We start from the raw sequence: 22241 nt of genomic DNA on the forward strand, positions 1-22241 counted from the left end.
TCGCTAAAGATTGACCAGTCATCTAGGAATGCTTTAAAACTTCCAATACACATTTTATCAAATATGTGTAGGATAATCCTTTGAAATGTCGCAGGGGCATTGCACAAGCCGAACGACATCCTGTTGTATGCATATACTCCATCTTCCACAATGAATGTCATTTTTAATTTGTCTTCCTCAGCAATGGCTATCTGATTGTACCCCAAGAATTCGTCCGTGAATGAATAAATTTCATGGCCCGCTACGTCCTCCAAGATGCTATCTGTGAATGGTATCGAGAATGGATCTTTAATTGTTACTATGTTTAGGCATCGAAAATCTACACATATTCTTATCTACGTTGTGTCCTTTTTCAAAGATATCACGATCGGTGATAGCCACTCACTTGTCTGCACTCAAGAGCAAGAACTTGCATACCAAGATGGTAGTATGACAATCTGAAATAGTTGTGCATCCGAAAAATCGTCGTTGACTCCTTCTGTTGATTTTCCCGATTTGATCATTGATAAATGGTCTGTGCTCACATGACTTTTCAAGCCGTACCACAATTTTGAATGTGAATTCCTGTAACAGTAATAGCCATCTTCTTATCCTTCCTTAGATGATCGACTTGTTCACGAGATATAACAGTGCTTGATGATCCACATAAAATACGAATGGCGTCGCTAGTAAATAATGTCTAAATTTATGTACTATGTATACCATTTGAAGTGCTTCTCACTCTATTCTACTATAATTCTTCTCCGCTTTATATAGTAGTCTACTCGCAAAGTACACCGGATGATCCAATTCGTGATCACCTGTTTGTGCCAACATTGCTCCAATTGCATAATTCGACACGTCAACATGAACATGAAACTCCTTATCCCAATTCGGATAAGCCAAGATAGGCGTTGTAGCTAGTCTTGTTTTGAATCCTTTGAAGGCTTCATTCTGCTCTGTATCCCATTTGTAGGGTTCTCCTTTGTAGGTTAGTTTGTCTAGCGAGTAGGATATTTTCGCAAAGCCCTTAATGAACCTTCGATAATATCCAATATGTCCAAAGAACGATTTTACCTCTGTTACATCCGTCGAGAGTGGCATTTCCAAGATTACCCGAACTTTGTCAAGATCTTTCTTTAAACATGCTTTGCATACTACGTGCCTTAATAGCTTCCCTTCCGATACCATGAATCTACACTTCTTCAAATTCAATGCCAATCTCGCCCCTTTGCATCTTTTCATGAATTCTCTGAGTGCAGTTATATGCTTGTCCTTCGCACTAAAAATTGACCAATCATCCAAAAATGCCTTGAAATTTCCAACTGACATCTTATCAAATATGTACAAGATAAATCTCTAAAATGTTGCCTGAGCATTACACAATCCGAACATCCTATTGTAGGCATATACTCCATCCTTAACTATGAATGTTGTTTTAAGCCTATCTTCTTCCGCATTGGATATCTAATTGTATCCGGAGAATTCATCCATAAATGAATAGAATTTGTGCCTCGTAACTTCTTCCAAAATACTATCGGTGAATGGTATCGAAAATGGATCCTTGATCGTTATTGCATTCAAGCATCGGAAGTCCACACATTCTTATCTAAGTGGTGTGCTTCAGAGATATCACAATCGGTGATACCCACTCACGCGTCTGCACCTAGAAAATAATGCCTATTTCCAACATTCACTTGATCTCATCAGTAACCCGTGCAGCATAGTTTCTATTCATCTGGTACAGCCGCTTCCGTACAGGTTATTGCTCCTTCTATCAATGGTATACGGTGGACACATAATTCCGGTGGTAACCCTTTCAGGTCCTTATATATCCACGCGAATACATCCTTATATTCCATGAATATTTTGAACAATGTCTCTTTCAAGACTAGATTCCAGTCATCTCCCACAAATATATTTTTTTGCGTCATCCCCTAGGTTCATCATTTTTACTGTAAGCTCTTCATACTTAATAGGTTTGTCTTTACTAAACGTATGCGCAGGCGTTTCATCTATCTGTGCTTCTCCTTCCTTTACTTCACTATATTCCTTCAGAAATTCATTCTCTTATTTTCCCTCTTCGACCCCTAACATGTTACAGCTTAGGAAGACCTTGTAGTCCTCCCTTTGCCAATAGAGTAGGTCATTCACAGAGTCCAGATCATCATCATTAGACCCTCCTTCCAACCTCAATATTGCCTCTTCGTTAGGTTCCATTCTTTTCTTCACCTCGTCGTCACCTCTGCCTTCACCTTCAAAATTCATCGATGTTTTCTCCTCTCCTACCATCTGTGTGTAGGTCGATTATGAATCTCTGGCCTCTGCCTTCCATGGACAGAGTATTCCGTTTCCAATCATGTTTCACCTTCGCCTGTACTAGCCAGCCCCATCTGAGGATGGTGTCATCCCCTTTTCTTTTTAATGGTATAACCATGAAATCCAATAAGAATGGTTATGTCCCAATGGTTACAAGTTGTGCCATCAAGGTCTCTAGAGGCTTGATTCCATGCTAGTCGGCAATGAGTAGTTGAAATGTAGGTGGCCACAACATAGGTTGTCCCAACTTCTCCCATACATCTTCCGGTAGTACATTCACTCATGACCCTCCATCTACGATCGTGTCCGTGAGTATGGTTCCGAGGATACCCATCTCTACTACTACAGGATGTCTTCCCATACTGAATGTCAGTAGCATTGGGGTGAATGTCAGTAGCATTGGGTCTATCGCAGTCGTTCCGCTGCCATCTTTTCTTATCTCTTCCATTGCTTTCAGGAGTGGTGTCATGTTCAGCATTATTGTTCATAGCTGAGGCATTGTAAGAAGGTCATTCAGTTTCATAGGAACTTCCATTTGCATTACCTGTTGTATAATATTTTGTTCTGCCAGGTTCCTCCTTGAGGTGCGGACAGTGTCTTTTGTTTGTGATTTCTCAACTACCATTTGCTTTCTAATTCCACTCACGCTTGTTGCAACCTTTTCTTTTCGTCTTCTACATCTGGATACGTTGCCTTCTTTGCTTGCTCGCGAGTGATGGCTATTGTTTCCTCCTCACATGTTTCAATACTTAACAAGCTCACCCCTTGCTTAGGGCATTTCGAATCCTCCTAGTCTTTCACACCACACCATCTACATAGCAACTATGGTGTTTCCTTCATGGTACAATCTCTGGCGAAGTGTCCCTAGAGGTTGCACACATGACATTGTATCATCAGCCGTCCACACGAGTCGTACTGTATTCAACTTCAGCCTCCATTATTGTTATTATTATTATTGTTACCACCTCGTCTGCATCGGTTATTATTACCGTACCCTCCTGAGGTTGCGTCATTATTCGTGTTTGTTCTTGTTGCTGCGACGGACACTTCCTACGTCAATAACACTGTTGATGTCCCTTCGTTTTCATATTGAACAGGCATTCCTTGGTCGAATGTCCCGCAATTTGGTAAATATTGCAAAATTGTTTCTCCTGGCAGGAGCCCTTTGTGTGGCGCTCCTCCTTATAGTCCATACACCACAATTCCCCTTTCACTAAGTCAGGATTCTTTTTAAGATTTTTGAACTCCTTCATCATCCGTAACATGTCCTACAATGCTTGAACCTTCTTACTCAACTCTTCGTCACTATTGTTGCTTTCGGAAGATGAATCATCTGAGTCCGACAATTTGTTTTTCTTCTTTTTGCTCGTTTTCTATTCACTCTCCAGATCCATCGCCCAATTATATGCATCTATGTATGACGTTGGGGGTACAATTTTCATCTTTTTCTTAAATGTTGGTCGTAGCCCTACAACAAACCATCTTTTCTTTAATCCGTCAGCTGTTTGGTTTTCCATTTTCCCCACCAGCTCCTTCAACCTTCTTGCATATACATGGATTCTTTCGTTCGTTCCCTGTTTCATAATGTATATTTCCGCTACTATTTCGTTATCTTCCGTCACTAGTCAAAATTCTACTATGAATTCTTTCTTGACATTCAGCCATTTAGTTATTTTCTGAGGATTGACATACAAGAACCAATCAATCGCTACACCCCGTAGGGTCGTCGGAAATTGTCCGATCATGTCATCTTGGTCCGTTACACCATTCGCCATCCAAATTGTTTCACATGTTTTACAGTGTCTCACTAGATTAGTCGTCCCATCACCATTAAACTTTGGCAATTTTTCCTTTGGTCCTACCATTACTAATTTCTTCTAAATCTCTGGTATTTGTTGTGTACCTGCGTTGTTCTACACAACCGCGCTACTTCGGACCACTCTCTACTTTAAACAACCACATCAACCGGTGTGAAGGGATCTTCTTCAAGCGAAGTTATTTGATTCTCTACCTGTATCCATTCGCCAGGTGTCTCCGGAATGAAGAGTTCACCACACACTCATGCTCCTTCAACACTTTGAGCCGTGCGAGTACCTTCTCTTCCGTTCGGGTTCTCTACCCTCCATTCCGATTCTCTACCCTCAACGTATACAAGTTAAGGAACTACTCCCTTGTCTCTTCCACCAAATTCAATCTCTGTCACGTTTCTTCGAGCAATTCCTCAGCACTTCTCAGTCTACAAGGTGAATGCACTCCCTCCATCAATGCTTCTTCACCTCCTCGATGTCCGTCGGTAAGTTGCTTAAGCTTTTGTCTGCACTCCGCCTGTTGTGCTAAAATTAATGCTTCCTGTGTTGTGCATATATCATCCCTGTCTTTTGTTTTATTCCTACCTTTATTAAGCAAATTCGGCATTAATCTTTATAACACCTCTTGTATACCAAGTTCAACTGGCAACAGCACCAAATGTTTACCGTACAGGGTAAATGGATACTTATCGCATTAAGGTATTAGAATGTAACACAAAACAAGATACTTTATTCATATAAGCAATATGCAACGATTACGATGATAATGATGTTCCAATAGTCCATACGAACGATGTATATATACTTTCCCGAAAGGGTGACTTAACCATCATGCGCCCTTTCAAATACAATTCTACCCATCAACTACAATATAGATTTTACCGACAACAAAGGGATCCTCCCCTATTGTTGTGAGAAAAGAGGAATCTCATGGGAAGTTACCTAAAGTAACAATTTTGCAAGTTGTAGTCATAGACACTTCCAAAACTTTTACCCAACAATATGCAAATGAAGAGGTAGACCCTAAGTGCATACGGCATGCTATGGCACTTGGGAATGTGGTTTTCTCATGTGATGTGTTGGTCCTTGGAGATCAATCTTGGTTGGTTGTCCATGATGGGGATTCTCAACTAGAAGTAATATAGGTGGTTAGGAGTCATAGGAGTGACCTTGGAAGATATAAGGATGAAAGTTTTAGAAGTATAGGTGGTTCCTTACCGGTGTACCTCTAATCAGCTCATTACTGCCTTTTCTCACCCTTATCTCCGTCACGTAGTGTGAAAAGGCCGTCCAGTTCTACCGATCATTCTAGGTCTATCAGACCCCACAGCAGTTTCTTTCGACAACATTGTTCCAAGAGCTCACATAGACAAATTGGGGCTCATCTCCACCCGTAGTCTTATCCTTTTGTGACTGATTTCCTTTTGCCAACAAAGGACTCCTAGTCTTTGCCTTGGCATTTCTCTACACTTCTCTTATCTTCTTCTTGTTTCTTATTGTTTGCTTTTCTCGGACACCGTTTGGTGCTCCTACTTTTGTCATTTGTCTTGTTGTAAACTCTCAGTCCCATAGACCTATTGTGGTCTTTTGTTGGACATTAATATTATTATCTTATCTTCTTCTTACCAGCCACTATGTGTCCCATTTGCTTCATTTACAGGTGGATTGGTGCAAGATTCTAAATAAGGACTGGAGTATTGATTAGATTGGTACATATAAAAGTATTCCATGGGAGGGGAAGGCCCATATGTTTAGTTACGAACTGGCTGTTTGGTTGTAGACCACTCGTATCATCTCGTGGTTTTCCCTTGTACTAGAGAGTTGGCAACTTCTTGGTTGGGGCAGTAAAATGTTCATAGTTTCAGACTTAAGATATTTTTTCCAGCCACTTGTGAAGCAATCTTGAGCATTACAATGCTCAACATTTATGCTAAGACTTGAGACTCCATTAGAGCAGCTATTATGCTTATATTACACCTCGGAGTTGGATAGGAGTGAAAAACACATGAGCTATCTGTAATGTTCCCATCATAAAATAATTAATTAATCAAACCTTTGTTTATGGGCCGATTGATTTAGTATATCTCGGACCCATTTTTATTTGTTTGTTTTCATAGGTGTGGCCATTGCCTATCTTTGTAAACTTTCAAAAAGTTCTTATGAAGGATATTTAAGCACGGCTTGTAGGAAGTAGTTGGTATGCAATTTGGATTATTTTCTTTGTATTGTGAATTCCTATTGGAGTTTAGTACTGTTCAAAATTTTGGAAGTGAAAGATCTTCCCTACTTGGCCCTTACAGTTTCGGTGTGAATCAACACTCACCCTACCGTCCATTGTACTTCTTTGCTTCAAATCTAGCAAATCCAGAACACCATTATAGTCTGGAATATATCTATATCTATCTATGTTATTTCATTATACTTTGGTGTCTCTTGTATACTTTCTTCAATTGTCCATTCACTCAAAGGCTTAGCGTTAGTGCATCTAAATATCAACTCTGTGCCGCATCTCACCCTCACCGAATGCTCCAACCCATTTTTGTACAGAAAATCCCCCTCATCATACAGCCTCCTAAGAGCAACCATACGGCCTTCAATCATGCACCGTACGACATACCCAAGCCGTACATTGCTACTCCCACACCGGAAGGACAAGTCTACCTCCCCAACTTGACCACACGGCCTGTCTTCTCCACTACCGTACAACCAATAGGTGACTACCTCACGGCCATTCAGCTGCTAGAATACAACTCACACATCTGCTCCTATTCCCCCGTACATTACCTCCATCTCAAACCGTACAGCCCCATATCTACCTTCCTGTACGGCCAATCTGCACACAACCGTACAGCCACTTTGTGCTTCCTGTAACTTGCTACCAGTTTGGGGTACAACACTACGAACGGAACATTTCACTATCGAGGATTACCAAGGAAACAGAAGGAAGGGTACAATCACTCTTGAATATTTGATTATGTACAATAGCATCATCCCTTTCCATTTACATGAAATCACAACACATATGCTACCCTTTGTACATGACGTTATGGAAGAAGGTTCTTTTGAGGATGGCGTGATGAGACATAACAAAAGCTCTATTATTCTGATTTGTGACAGCAGCCTTATTCCTTCATCCAAAGCAGCCATTGCTTACAGGGAATATGTAGAGAAATCTTACAAGTTTGGCACTTGGGATTTGGGGTCATCATGTCATCAGGATATTCTTCCATCATGGGATTCCATTGGAAGATGAGAAAAGGGCCTTAGTTGTGTACCCAAGGCACCAAGGGACCAAGTTAGTGCAGGATGTGGTCAAGCAAGGCAACCAGGTTTCAGACATGAATCAGAATTCCTTGTAGGTTTACATAACTTGCCTTATGTGACTTTGTTGTCACCTCTACTGGAGGTATATTTGAGAGTACAGTACATGGACTTAGTCAGTGTTATGGAGCATTCTAGTGTTTGAAGGTTTCAGAGGCAGAGAAAGAATGGTACAGTCAGCCCTAAAATTCTGATTCAAGACGGCAGCACTATATTACTTTACATTCATGCGCTAGCTAAATATGCTCATGAAGGTTTAAGTAACATTGATTCTCCATTTCAGGATGTACAGGAAGGAAGGATTAGACAAAATTTTGGTTAATGCTTCTTGTGAGAAGAATGTACTTGTTATCCTTTGGACAGCAGCATCAAATCAGTCCTCAAGAATGGAAGAGAGTTGGCTTGTGAAGGCAAGTAATGCCAAGCTTTTGGCTCAACAAGCCAAGCTCCATCTTTAGTACATCCATGGTATTCACCAATGTATAGATGATGATAAGCAAGGGTTGATTAATTCTTGAAAAAAAAAAGTTGTTGATCATTTTCTCAATGATGGCACTGTTTTTGTTGATGACACCTATAGTGGAGCAGCTGAACCAGAGGTGTTTTTACTTGGTGTTATATGAAATCATAACTCATTCATGTGACTGTCACTGACCATAACACTTATCCATGTGTTAGCTGGTGACTTCATCTTCAATGAACTGTCATGCCTTAGTAGCTGTCCTACTAGAAATTACATTGTGCCACCTGATTGTTCATGGTCTACATCAGCCATTCAATTGTTGAGGGGTGGGGGGAGGCATGTCTACTGGATGGACATGGAGTATAAGATGGATTCCTTTGCTTTGCATTGATATGAAAACACCTTTGGTATCATTCAAATTGCTGGCCAAGGTCATAGCAGCGGTATTGGGAGACTTTGAGTTGACTTATTAGCGTGTGAGAGTTCATTACATCCCTTTGTTATTTCTTCTTCATGGACAGTTGTTTCAAGATGATGTAGGGAATACTAGATATGGAGATGATGGTTTGATGCAATGGCATTTCAGTTACGGGTCAGACTGGCGCAATGTCAATGCTGAGAATTCCTTCTAAGCTTGGCATGGAACGCTGGGATCATTCTCAATTCTCGTTTGAATCAGGTCATTGGTTGGAGGTGGTACTACCATTGCTTGAGGGCAAGCAATCTTTGGGAAAGAAAAACGATAATGTCCCCATTTCCTATCCTTCATAAACATCAACTGTTTTTCAGATTTCTTTGGATTGGCCTATCAATGGGGTCTTATAGGACCATGAGATAGATACAGAACCCATCAAGAGGTTGCAACTTCGCATAGAACATCTTTTGATGGCATTCCAAGAGTTTGTCTGATGTTGGGTCAAAGACAATATCCTTAAATTTATGAGGTGCTCCCAAACTTTAGGAGAGGGCCTAATTTTTGTGGAGACTGCCAAACCGTTCTATGAGCCGTTTTGGATGTTTGGAAACAGTTTCCTAAATTTTAGGGGGAGACAGGCAGTTGGCCAGTTACATGCAACCATCATCGGGTGACCATGTGTAGCATCAGTTCTCAATTTCAGGGGATCCAATATAGGGGTGGTTGGGAATAAATTTTAAATATTAACCTCAGATACCGATTCGTGCCAGTAGGGCCTGGCTTCCACATCCGATGCGGACAGATGCGGGAAGCCTCCGGATGCGCTACGGGTGCTGCCCGGAAGCCACCCGCAGGGAATCCGGGAGCATCCGAACGAATCCGCGGGAGTTAGGCGGAAAATTAATAAAATAAAGTATATTTTAACTTAAAACTATGAAACAACATGTGACTAAAAGCATTTTTTCACAATAAAACCCTAAAACAACCCTAGAAGACAACATAGAAGCATTCACAAGAGTCATTTTAGAGTTTTGTTTGCACCTACAGCCACTCCTTCATTGTGAAGCTAAGTTCAGCATTTTCGAAGAGGATCGATCGAAGAGGGAGAGATAGCTTTCTCAAAGAAGTTTAAACCATTCAAGGTAAGTGATGAATCCTTTTCTTGAGTATTTAGATGAATTTTTTTGAGTTTTTGATGATTTTTTTAAGTTCTTGAAGATTTTTTTAAAGTTTTTTTCAAATTTTTTTTTTTGAAAGATATGTAGAAGCAACTTTGGGTATCTATTTTAGTAGTTTTTCTCACTTCTTTCCACTTGTATGCATGATCATTGATGTTCATCGTTGTTAGGAACTAATTAAAATTTATTTATTTTCTTATAAAATAGGTTGCAAAAAACTAGACAAGAATGGATACCGGTGGTAGTGCTAGTCAAAGTTCAGTGGGGGGCCAAGGAGGGGAAGGGACTGATAATTTTAAAATTGATGTAGGTTCTCCTTTGTGGAGACATACAACACGGATATCACAGGTTTCAGGAGGTGACTCATACTATTGGAAGTGCAATTATTGTCAAAGTAACAAAGGAAAACCTTTCAATAGCTCATATTCTCGAGTGAAGCTTCATTTTATGGGCCCTGCTGGCAAAGGATTTGGAATGTGCAAAGGCAAAAATGGTACTGGGATGACTAGCGCGGAAATACTTTCATTTGTAAGAGAACAAGAAGCTGCTGATGCATTGATCAATAGATCAAAAAAAAGCTACTATCAAGGTCCTTCCTCAAAGAGCAAGCCAAAGACACCCACTGAACCAATGGCATCCTCCCAACACCCATTCTTGCAGGTACCTGTGCCAGAAGAGGATGAGGAAGAAGTGGAAATTTCAACCCGTAAAAGAGGCCCATTGGACACCGCATTTAAAATGGGGGCAAGAGACCGCGCTGATGAAGCTATTGCACGTTGCCTCTATGCGAATGGGCTTTCTTTCAACTTGGTGAGATCACCATATTGGAAGGAAATGGTGGCAGCAATCAAAGAATCACCAGCTGACTACACAAGCCCGGGCTATGAAAAGGTGCGTACAACTTTATTGCAACAAGAGAGGGCACATATAGAGAGAGACCTTCAACCAATCAAAAAATCTTGGAAAACTTTGGGTCTAACTATTGTGTCAGATGGTTGGAAGGATACAAGAAACCGGCCACTGATTAATGTGATTGCAATTTCCCCCAAAGGGGCAATGTTTTTGAAGGCCATTGATTGTGAGGGGCAAGTAAAGGATTCGGAACTCATTTCTAGAATTCTCATTGAGGCCATTGAGATGGTGGGTAGTGAGAATGTGGTACAGGTGGTCACTGACAATGCCAAAAATTGCAGGGGTGTGGGTGCTTTAGTTGAGAGTCGGTATGACCATATTTTTTGGACTCCATGCACTGTTCACTCCCTTAACTTGATCATGCAGAGGATTGGCACTGAAGTAGATTGGGTGAAGAAAATATATGAAGAGAGGGAGGACATACAGATGTTTGTGACCAACCACCACATGTCACAATCCATTTTTAGAACATACTCCAAATTGGAGTTGCTGAAGGTAAATTAATTTTTTTAAATTACTAAGTTTCATGGTTTTGTAATTTAGTTAAAAATTAAAATTTATAATTATATTGTCGATTGACATATTGTTAACTTGCTTAGGTTGCTGAGACCCGTTTTGCATCTCATACAATCGTTATGAGACGACTCCTCAAGGTAAAAGATGCATTAAGTCAAATGGTCATCGGTCATCAATGGGGTGTATGGAAGATCTCAAATTCAGAAAGAGCACAAAGGATCAGGAATTTGATTTTGAATGAGAGTTGGTGGGCTCGTGTGGCATATGTATTGGATTTCACCGAGCCCATCATGACTATGCTCCGTTTTGCTGATACAGATACACCTTTCTTAGGGGATGTGTATGGCATGGACACCATGGTTGAAAGGTAAAACATTCTATACAAGCACATGAGAGTGACCCCACACAATGTGAAGCCTTATGCAAACAAGTGCAAGCAATTATCAACCATCGCTGGAATAAGATGACTACCCCATTGCACCTCCTTGCATATGCCTTATCTCCTAGGTACTATAGTGAGGAGATAGCTGGTATGCCGGATAGAGTTGCACCATTTGCGGATGAGGAGGTTGCTGAGGGGTGCCACAAAGCCCTTTCAAGACTCTTCCCACTGGAAGAAATGCATGAAAAAGTGAGGGAAGAATTTGGGTTGTTTGCTTCGGGGTTAAAGCATTCTCCATTTGCACTAAAGGACCAAAATAGAATAGGAGCTATCACATGGTGGTACATGTATGGTCAACCTTTCAAGCATCTTCAACCTCTTGCAATCAAAGTCCTATCACAAGAAAGTTTTTTATTTTGTTTTGTAAATTTGTTTTAAATTTTTATGTTTACACTTGCATTGTAGAATTTAGTGTTTCACACATTCTATAAAATTAATTTGCTTTTCATTTGTATGTTTTGTGACAACTATATAGGTTGCTAGTTCGTCTGCTGCTGAAAGGAATTGGAGTACATACTCCTTTATCCATTCGGTGAAGCGCAACCGGTTAGGCTCCAAGAAAGCTGAGGACTTGGTCTTTGTCCACACCAACTTGCGTCTTTTGTCATGTAAGAATGATCATTACAAGGAAGGGGCAACAAAGCTTTGGGATGTAGCCCCTGAGTGTGCAGATTTGGATGCAACACTTCATGATCTTGTTACAGTTGGAGACGGTGATGATGTTAGTGTGGCACGTGGTACATCTAGCATAAGTGGAACCATGCTTGGTTCAAATGATCTTTCAGCAGTTGGAGATGACAATGAGAATGTGGATTTTCTTGCAAATCCCTATGATTCAGAGCCAGACTCTGATTGATTGAATCTTCAAACTTCAATCATTTACCATGTTTTTAAATTTTATTTTGTTGGAATCTTGAACATGACCTATTTGAACTTATTGTTTAAGAGTCAAGACTAAATGCTAATGTTGGACAAGCACATATTGATATTGATATATGAATATCATATGAATTTTGAAATATCTTGAATTTTGTTTAAGGGTTCAATTAACTGTTAAGTATCATAGATTCATAGTCATATTATGCTTTATCAAATGATTTGTTTTGGTATCTTTCTTGCATTTCGTTGCATATGTTAATATTATAATATTATATATATATATAGACGTTTCCTCCCGCATCCGCATCCAAAAAAAAAAAAAAATCCCCGCATCCCGTATCTGCTTCCGGAATCCGCTTCGGAATCCGCATCCGAATCGGTAACTTAGATATTAACTATTAAGCAAGATGAGATTCAATCTGACCAACAAGAACTGATCAACTAATGTGCCAAAAGGATTCATTAAACACTTCTACACTTGTAGGATATTGATGATCAAAGATGACCGTCCTGAAATTTTTGTAAATATGCAAGCTGAAAACATCATGAACTACATCTCACGTGGACTTAGTAAAAATAAATAAACAAGACATTAGACAAGAATGACACGCTATCAGGTATTAACTTTAATGTTTAATTTTAAATAAATAAACAAAAGTACTTTATAATAAGAACATTGTGGAGGAATAATAAAGTTACTTTAATATGATATTCTAAATCTAAAGTGACTTTTTGAATAATAAGGCTAATTCATTACCGATCAAAAAAAAAAGGCTAATTCATTAAAATAAAGAAAAGTGACTTATTATAAAATAAAGTTACTTTATTAAAGCACTTTATTATTATTTCAATAAAGTGATCAATTAAAGGGCCACACTATAATGTTTTGATAAACCATTTTAATATTAAAAATTTATTAATTCTAATAAAGTGGCTTGATGACAGGTCCAAGTGGTATGGCTACCTAGGGAGGCATAAGGTTGGTTTCTAAAAGATAAAATTAAAATTAAAAAGCTCATGACCTGGAACCCATTTTTCGAGGGTGAATGTTTAAACTTTAGACAATAAAATGAAAAATATTGTATTAATAATATATAGCGCAACCCTGAAAGAAACGTGGCTTCTTGGAGATAATAAAAAGACATTTTGGAGGAAAAAAGGAAATGATTCAGCCTTTAAATTTTTGGAGAACTTTGCTATTAGCTTGGAGAAGAGAAACTAGGGGTTCTCAGAAAAGCAATCAAAGAGGGATGATTTTCTTCCTGATTCAGTTACCTGCAACTGTGAAAGATCACCCAAGGGTGGCTCTACAGGAAACTTTACATAGGGGTTTCAGTTGTGTTTCAAATTCAGAGGAAATTAATCATGAAGATATTCGTTTTCCAATTGCTTCAGAAATTATTGAAAGGGATTTATCAGGAATTCAGAATATCTGATCACTTTCAACACCATGCAGTAGCTCCAAGAACATCTAAAGCCAACCACACTGAATTTCTGGCCAAATAATATCCTAGGAAGGTGACATTGGAGTTTGTGCAGAACAGCAGTTTCAGATCAGACCAAATTTACAGAGCTTCAGAAACTGATAATTTCATCAGTAATTTCCTTTATCAAAAAACTATTAATTTGCAATCTGGCCTTGAACTGTGGATTGCCAAGCAACTTGAAGGTTTGAAGGGATCGTACTTATGACAGCAATTTCCAGATCTGTCACATTAATTTTGCAGTGTAAGCATATGTACCAGATTTCCAATACTTACAATTAAAGCCCCAAGTTTGTTGAGTGATTATTAGTCCCCTTTTTGTAATTGTTTTTACTTATTCTGGTCAAGTTCGCCAGTGGAATCACATCTAACTGACAATTGGGCTTAATGCTGAAGAACAAGGAATTCTTCAAATTCATAGGACATTTGTAGAAAAATGAGAAATTCACTGAGTGATGATTCGAGAATGGATATGGTGAAGAGTTCACTTATAAGTTATTTTATTTCATTCCCTTCTAGCCACAAACTTCCAATTTTCAAAAGTACCAACTTGGGCACCACTTTAGTAATTGCCTTGTTTGCAGGTCATGACCAAATGAATGATATGATATGATAGATTTTAATGACGTCCACGAGACTAAAGTAGTCTATGGGACCCATGCAATCGCCCTCCCGAGTCAGGAGCCAAACTAGTCAGTTGCAAAGTTTTGGTTAACTTGTCTCTTCTTCTCTGAATTTTGATAATCAACTCCGCTGTTCTCTTCACTTGATCTTCCTCAAATAAATAGTTGAAGTCCTTGTTCTGCAGAATTTTTGTATAATCAGATCTGATGTCGTTGTAAGCCAAGCATTCCATGACAAAGTGTTGCTCTGTCTCCACTGTTCCCATATTGCAAAATAAACATGTTCTGTCTGCCCACTCTTCCTTTGGAACTTGCCATCTACCAGTTTCACATCGCAGCTGATGTGAACTAGTTCTAATTTGTGCCATCAACATTTTTGCTTTCCAGTTAATAGGTGCCCTTATATAGGCCTTTTCATCATGACTAGAAGTGGGATTAAATTCTTTAATGTAATAAGATTTTTTCCTCCCTATGTGTCTTGTCCACAGAATATTGCGAAATTTTTCATTGACAAACTTTTTTATTTCTTTAATGTTATCCGGGCAAGCTTGGATGTTGATATCCCATTTTTGCATCCATTTGTCATTTTGTTTCATCCATGTGCTTTTCCGCCTCTCAAGTTTTTCCTCTATTACCAACTTGGGCCAACGATGTGTTTCTAGACCTTGAGTTTTCTTTAAATAGCTTAGCATTCGGGTCAATGCGACGGCTTCTAATGGGAAGGAACCCACCTCCGCCAAAAGGATTTCATACGGAACTGTGGTCTTGACTTTAAGATTGCATGTGATAAAGTGTTTTTGAATTCTTTCTACTTGCCGCCATTTCTGTTTGGACATACTACCGCCCCACACTTCACATCCGTATAGAATAACCGGAGTGACCAGCAAACCAAACAGAGTTTTCATGGTCGTCCAATCCCATAATTCTGCATTCCTGCACTTGTTTTGTAAAGAGTATAACGCCTTCCAGCCCCCTTGGATTCTTTTCGATCTACAAGTATCCCAGTTGAGTTTGTTATGAAAATCGATGCCCAAGTATTTGTACTCTTCCACAATCTCAAGGGGGCTATTTTCAAACAGAAACTTGTCTTGTATGCCCCTATTCTTTTTTAGTGAGAAGATCATAATTTTGGTTTTGCTAGTGTTAACTTGCATTCCTACATCATGGCAAAAAAATTCAAGTGCTTTCAAGTGCTCTTTCAAACCTTTAGCTGTTCTAGCAAGAATAATGAGATCATCTGCATATAAGAGCAATCTTATCACGAAGTGGGCCAGCTGCACCCCCTCACCATTGATCTTGTTTATCCACTCTTCTAACTTGTCAATATAAAGCCCAAATATCTGCCATCCCCTGGAAGGAACATATCTGCCACATCAACAAAGTTTCTAAGCATTCCAAAGGTGACATATTATTTGTAGGGGGCATAGAGTATAGGTTGGTACTATCAGGGGAAGGGCGAAATTTCGGATTCGTGGACGAAAGAGGTCAGTGCTTGTTATTGGAGTTGACCCTCCCATACAGGGAAGCTGACTATACCATACAGTGAGTTTGATAGCATTTAGTGGAAGTTCAGGGACTATAAAAGGAATTCATGGAACTTGCACAGAACTTGTGAATGAATGGGAGTTTCCTGAAGAATAACAGCAGTAGTAACTGAAATCAGAGTTCTATTTGCTAGATGCCTGGTGACTCATTTATTCGAGTATTGCTTAATAAAACTTTCTGCTCTTGTAATGTCTGATATCACATGTATTTGGCTGATTATTGAATATATTGATTTGATATAACTTCACTACAGTTTTTTATCTTCCACAGAATGAAGTGTATTTTATAGTATGCTCATGCATTCTATACATAAGACGTTATTGAATGGAATTGCATTAGTTGTGTCTATACTCTTAAAAATATAACAAGTCACCTCTTCCTTTCAAGTTAACAAAAAAATAAAAGAATAAAGAGAGAAAAGTGGAAAATCTGCCAGTTTGTCTGAATTATGGGGCAGGATTATTACATAAAGTGTTGAAGCACACAGAGTTTATGAATCTTTCAAGGCATTAAATCAATAGCTAACGTCTAATAAAGTAAAAATTACAATGTTATTACTAAATGATATTTGTGAAATTACATAAAGGTTCAATTTATCTTTTATAAATCACTATTCTATAAAACTTGATTAACAATATACACCATTTGGATAAAAGGTTGTATCAAAAAATTGTATTCCAGACTGAATAAATCCCGGGCAAGACCAGAGGTTTTCTTTACTCTATCCTTTCCTACTAGTGCCCGCACAGAACGGAGACTGTATTTATTTGATTTTACTTTAATTATAACCAAATTATTGGGCTTTGGCCTTTTACTAATCAAAAGAAAAAATGTATCAAAAAAGTATGTCGACCTTTTTACTAAAGCTGTACAGAATTAAACTTGCAAAACAGATAACTTCATTTTGTTTGTCAAGCACAAATATGGTAAAGAATATTGAAAATCACACTCCATTCAAATAAACAGATATAGAACAATAAAACAAAGATTGGAAGAGAAAAAGTACCAAGGCTTTCAAGAATCCCTTTAATATTTGCTCGTGGGTCCTGCAAGAGCAATTGCTATAAGTTCTTAAATATCTCAAGAGCGCTGATGACTTAGCTTTGCAAACAAATTACAGGCATAAGCAAAAGCCTTGCTTGATTTACATATTGACAGAATTATTTATCCAAAACATAAAGAACATTTTACCAAATACAACTGGGTGATTGCAACTTACAGCAAGTACTATCATTGCTAATGGATTTGCATGGTTTGATGCTGATGATGTATAAGCCCCCACATCAGCCACAAAGGACTTAAGCTCGCCTTCCTACAAAGATTAAATATATAATTAACTAAAATCAACTTATCCATAGATATAATTGATGTAAAAGAAAATTAAAAGAATACAACAACAAGACAACTAAAATTGCTCTGAGATTAATCTTTTTAAATGTATGATCCAAATTCAGAATTATGTCAGTCCTTCAAGAGATGAAAAAAGTTGCAACGCAACAACCAAAAACAAACATTTCAATCACTATTATGCACGTATCTGTTAATTCATGCTAATGCACGATTTTCAGTTTCTGCAAAAATAAAAGCACATGACTTTCACAAAACCATATTACTTGAATCCAAATCAAGTTGATCCTATTTTTTAACATTGTCACAAAAAAAAACATAAATTGGCATATTTCAATAAAGTTGCCTGTTATTATTATTATTATTATTATTATTATTATTATTATTATTATTATTATATCCTTGTTTATTCTCAATAATAAATATTATTATTACTCATTCATTATATTATTATATTAATAATATTATGTTAAAATATATTAACAATGTAGATAATTTTATAATAAATTATAGATTTATCTATTCCTTAATTTTGTCTTTATTATTTATTCCTAAATCCTATTCTAGATACGGGAACATCAAAGTAGGTATATGTTCAAGTTGCAAAGAGGAATCAGTGATTTCATTAGGCAAGTATTGTTATAACGAGTTTCCGGATTAGATTGTGTAAAGATTTTTTTCATCACATTGTTTTATACCTCTTGCTCTCTCATCTTGATGATGGATCACGTAGTGTGATTCGAAACGTTGACGAAAAAAATCTTTACACGATCTAATCCAGAAACTCAGTATAACTATCATGGATTGTGGAAATCTGATCGCATTAATAGGCAAGTATTGTTCAAGAGTTCCATTTAACCAAAGAACACATGAGCTATGTCACAAAGCTTAATGTAATTCGTCCCAAAGCTATTAGTTCCTCTTACTCGTCAACTCTTGAGTTGCAAGTGAAGTGAGCAAAAAATATAAGAAAAAAAAGTCTATCTCATGTTTCAAATGAATACTATGAGCTAGTCATTTTTTTTTCCAAATCTTCCATTCATAGAAACTTTGCATTTGTTTTACGTAGAGGTTTTAGAATTTAAATTAGAAAAATTTATAATTTTACAAATTATTACTAAGTATTAACAAATTTCAGAGGTTTCAATTTTAAAATTTATTAAAATTTGATAATTTAAAAAATTTATTCAATTTTAAATGTTTATAAATTTATTTAAATGTGAACATTAGCAAAACTTGAGTGTCCCTATTATGTTTTTAATAAATATATAATGTCACCATACCCCCATTATCCATATAAAAAGGTTCTCTATCCCAGCATCTCTGACGAAAGACCCCTATCATTGCACTATCCTCATCCTGAAAAAAATGTGGAACATGGCTGGTAATTGCACCACATGGTCTATTAGCTAATCGGCCTTTATAAAGACAAACAACCTGATCTCCAATAAAATATACTCCAAAATATTCTTTTATAGATTTATCATATCTTGCCTTAATTGCCTTTATAAAGTATTTCCACAGAATCTAACATATGTTTTGCCTTGATTATATATTGCATGTTCTCACAACCATTGGAAAGTCAATTCCACATTATTCCATATGGTGTAACTTGTCTATAATTTTGGCAACATTTGAGCATGTCTCAAAGTAAAAAATTGAAGTGTTGTAATCTTCAACTGAAATAAAATTCCAACAAGGGACTCATTTGATTTTATATTTTTAACATTCCATCAATTCAACTTTAGATGGGGCAAGGGTGTCAAACAAATCATGCAAAATCATCTAGTACACTCATTATAAAGGGACTAATATAAGATGCCCAATATTCTAAGGGACTGTAATTTGTGTTTTTGCATTAGCTCGCTATTTCCTTGAGACAAAATGAAATATCCCAAACCAAATATCGATACATTTTTTCTATCTTTGCCAATATTTGATGCATTATTAGAATGCAAAGAATATTTGAAATTCTATTCACATTGTTTCTATTACCAATTCAATAAGTAGATAACACTCATCTGCTCTAAAAATAAAGAACAATTCTGAAGAAGCGGTCGCTCTGTACCACCACTTCCAGTCATTCTAGATTTGTCAGGCCTTGCAGCAGATTTACTCATCAGCGTCACCCCTCCAACAGCTCTCAGCGACAGTTTGGGGCTCCTACTTGCCCCAAACCTTATACTTTGTTGGTGGACTCTTTCGGCCAAGGAAGGACCATTAGTCCTTGCCTCGTTGTTCGCCCCTTTGTTTCTTTTATTTCCTGTTTGTTCTTTCACGGACACCGTTTGGTGTTCCTATAGCCAGTTGTTTCTTTGTTGGAAGCTTCCAGTCCCATAGACCCTTTGGAGGTCTTTCATTGGACATTAAAAAAAAAATCTTATCTTATCTGAGCATACTAGCCAATTCAATGTTGCAAATTTGTATACCATTTCGATATCAATTACGGATCTGAAAAATAACAAGGGATGAACAAAGGATTTGCATCTTCTACCAAAATAGTTCCTAGTGGACAGGTTGTTAAAGGTAACTACTGATACAGACAACAATTGACCATTTGGATATATTCCATTTCTATCGCCATGATCGTTCCCACAATCACTAAGATTAAAAATATCCACAACAAGTCGATACCTAGGTCAAAGATGTGTTTGAGTTTGTGCTAGCTACTTGAAGTCTAACATGTGTTTCAAGATAATTGAACCAAAGACAAGTTCAGTCTTTGACTTTCGTGATCCTCAAACAATGGGTAACACGTAATAACACATCTGCCTAGAATAAATAATATCGATGTTGTTATGCAACCTCCTAGAATACTCTTTCCCATGAGGTACAAGGAACCCAAGGACCATCTAAAATGCTTTATCATAGTAATTGAATAACTCAACAGGTGATTTATTTCTACCTATCCACAAGAAGAGAATGCGTTTGATTTCAATAGTTGATTCAAAGTTTTATTTGGAAATACCCAAATAAAACATTATAAGATTTTTGCATCTTCACACTTTATTATGTTTGCACAAAACTTTAGCATTGTAAGGTTAGGCTGAATAATATTTTCCTAATAATAAAATTATAGGCTTCCTCTTTAAATATTACTCTTCTTGTGTTTTGGTGTATCGGACTTATTGAGTCAGCACTGTGATAAAACCCCAGTGGCTTTATGAAACCATTACTAGTTTAGTCCGCAACCTTTAATACTTTAGGAAAGACACTAATAAAAGGATCGGGTACTACCAAACTTTGAGAAAGAAAATATATTATGCATTGATGCTCTAATTTACTTCACAGCTAATCTAAACAAAGCTTCAACTAAATGATTAAATCTCAAGAGTTTATGACATTAATCACGCTATGAACTCAAGAGCATTGACTGTAATCATTTGGTGTCTCTTACAATGTTTATGAAATTGTTAAATAATGAAATTATGATTGTATTAAAAATTAAAACACTTGGCTCCTGTCAAAAGTGAGTATAACCAACCGAAAAGAAATAATAGACACACTTGAATAGAATTTTACAAATGCTATAAAAAGCATGAACTAAAAAGAAAAAATGTCTAAAAATAGACCTGATTAAGATAACTAAAAATCATGCCTACATGACCATTAACTAAGCAAAAATGTAATAACTAAAAATAATGCCTACAATTCACGGTTGTGAAGGGAAATAATACTTGACCGAATACCCCACATGGCTGCAAGTGTAAGCCATGGAAAGCAAGGAATACTGCCCAATCAGTGGCGTATGAAACCACAGAGGCAAACACCTAATAAAGGCGCACAAGTGCAGATCAAAAGGTAGGTTTGTGGCCTTCAAACCCCAATCGCCCACAATATATCTCAAACGCAGGCTCTAGTATTCAATCGCAGCCTGTAAAAGTATAATAGCAGCCCTGCAAGATTGTATACAATCACTCCAATAATGATCGCTGCCTCCTCAAGATGAATCGCAGCCTCTAAGGGTTGATTGCAATCCCACATTTATGGAACGCTCCTCCTTAAAGACAGATTGCAGTCTTTCTATATGGAGATCGCAGCCATGTAATCAGACTTGCAAACAATAATCAGATAATCACCCAACTAGTGATTAAATAGCAGACTTGTAGGCATCCGATTGCAGGGACAATTGTCGCCCAAATGCTGAGAATATGTATGCCAAAATGCAGAGATACCAAACACCCAACTTGCAGCACCAAATTTTGAATAAAGAATAGGAAGATGCCCAAAACCAACTTGAAAATATAATTCAATTCACTATACCTCAGCAATGAATTCAATGCAAAACTCAGTTTCAAAATGCAGATTCAATTGCTTTACAACAGCAGCAATTGATGAACAATTCAAGAGGAATCAGTCAGCAAGAAATTCAGAAAACTCAAACCCTCACCAAAATATATCAAATGCAAAGACAAGAATGGATCTATTTGCTTCATGAAATCTCTTTTATAATGCAACTTGGCTTCTCCAATACACCTTTCATTAAAGTTGCTCCATCAACACGCCTTTCAATTAGAAGCTTCCATCTAATTATCATAAATAAATAACTCTCAAGCACATGCCTTCATGAAGACACTTTTCACTTAAGAGGTTTCTTCACCACACCATCAAATTATAACACTCATATGATAGTTGTTTATTAAGATAATCTTAATAAACAACTTATAATATAAAACTCCATGAGTTTACCCAATCAATCTTTGAAGAAATCAAACCACCTGGTGCCTCAGCTACACTGTTGAAAATTGGAATTGCCCACGATTGACGTACTATAAATAGCGAGTCAATCAACACAGACCCTCAAATCACACTGTCAACTCGCGAGGGTCGCAATGATGAACTGACTAAGCACAGCTACAGAAGCCTACACTAAAATGGGGGCATTACAACGGGTCAAGGTTAGAATGACCTGTCAAGAACGGCTCAGCTCACTGACCCGGGAATCCGTCTAACTTGTGGTGAGTTATGGAACACCAATCCAAAAAAAAGGAAATCATAAAACTCAACAAA

At 37.6% G+C, this 22241-nt stretch overlaps 1 protein-coding gene across 2 annotated transcripts in view; it reads right to left on the reverse strand.

The window, feature by feature from the left end:
• Window positions 1–22241, reverse strand: part of LOC149538750 (F-box/LRR protein) — a 224082-nt gene that overhangs the window by 157613 nt on the left and 44228 nt on the right. For both annotated transcript variants that reach the window (XM_089800074.1, XM_089800075.1), the window contains 2 exons: window positions 17104–17196; window positions 16891–16930 (listed from right to left, as the gene is read on the reverse strand). In XM_089800074.1, the coding sequence (XP_089656200.1) occupies window positions 16891–16930; window positions 17104–17196 (133 nt within the window). The remainder of the gene's footprint in view (window positions 1–16890; window positions 16931–17103; window positions 17197–22241) is intronic.

The sequence above is a fragment of the Cupressus sempervirens genome, chromosome 9 (genome assembly GCF_028749045.1).
Source record: "Cupressus sempervirens isolate cs-2001-9-10 chromosome 9, ASM2874904v1, whole genome shotgun sequence".
Taxonomy (NCBI): Eukaryota; Viridiplantae; Streptophyta; class Pinopsida; order Cupressales; family Cupressaceae; genus Cupressus; species Cupressus sempervirens.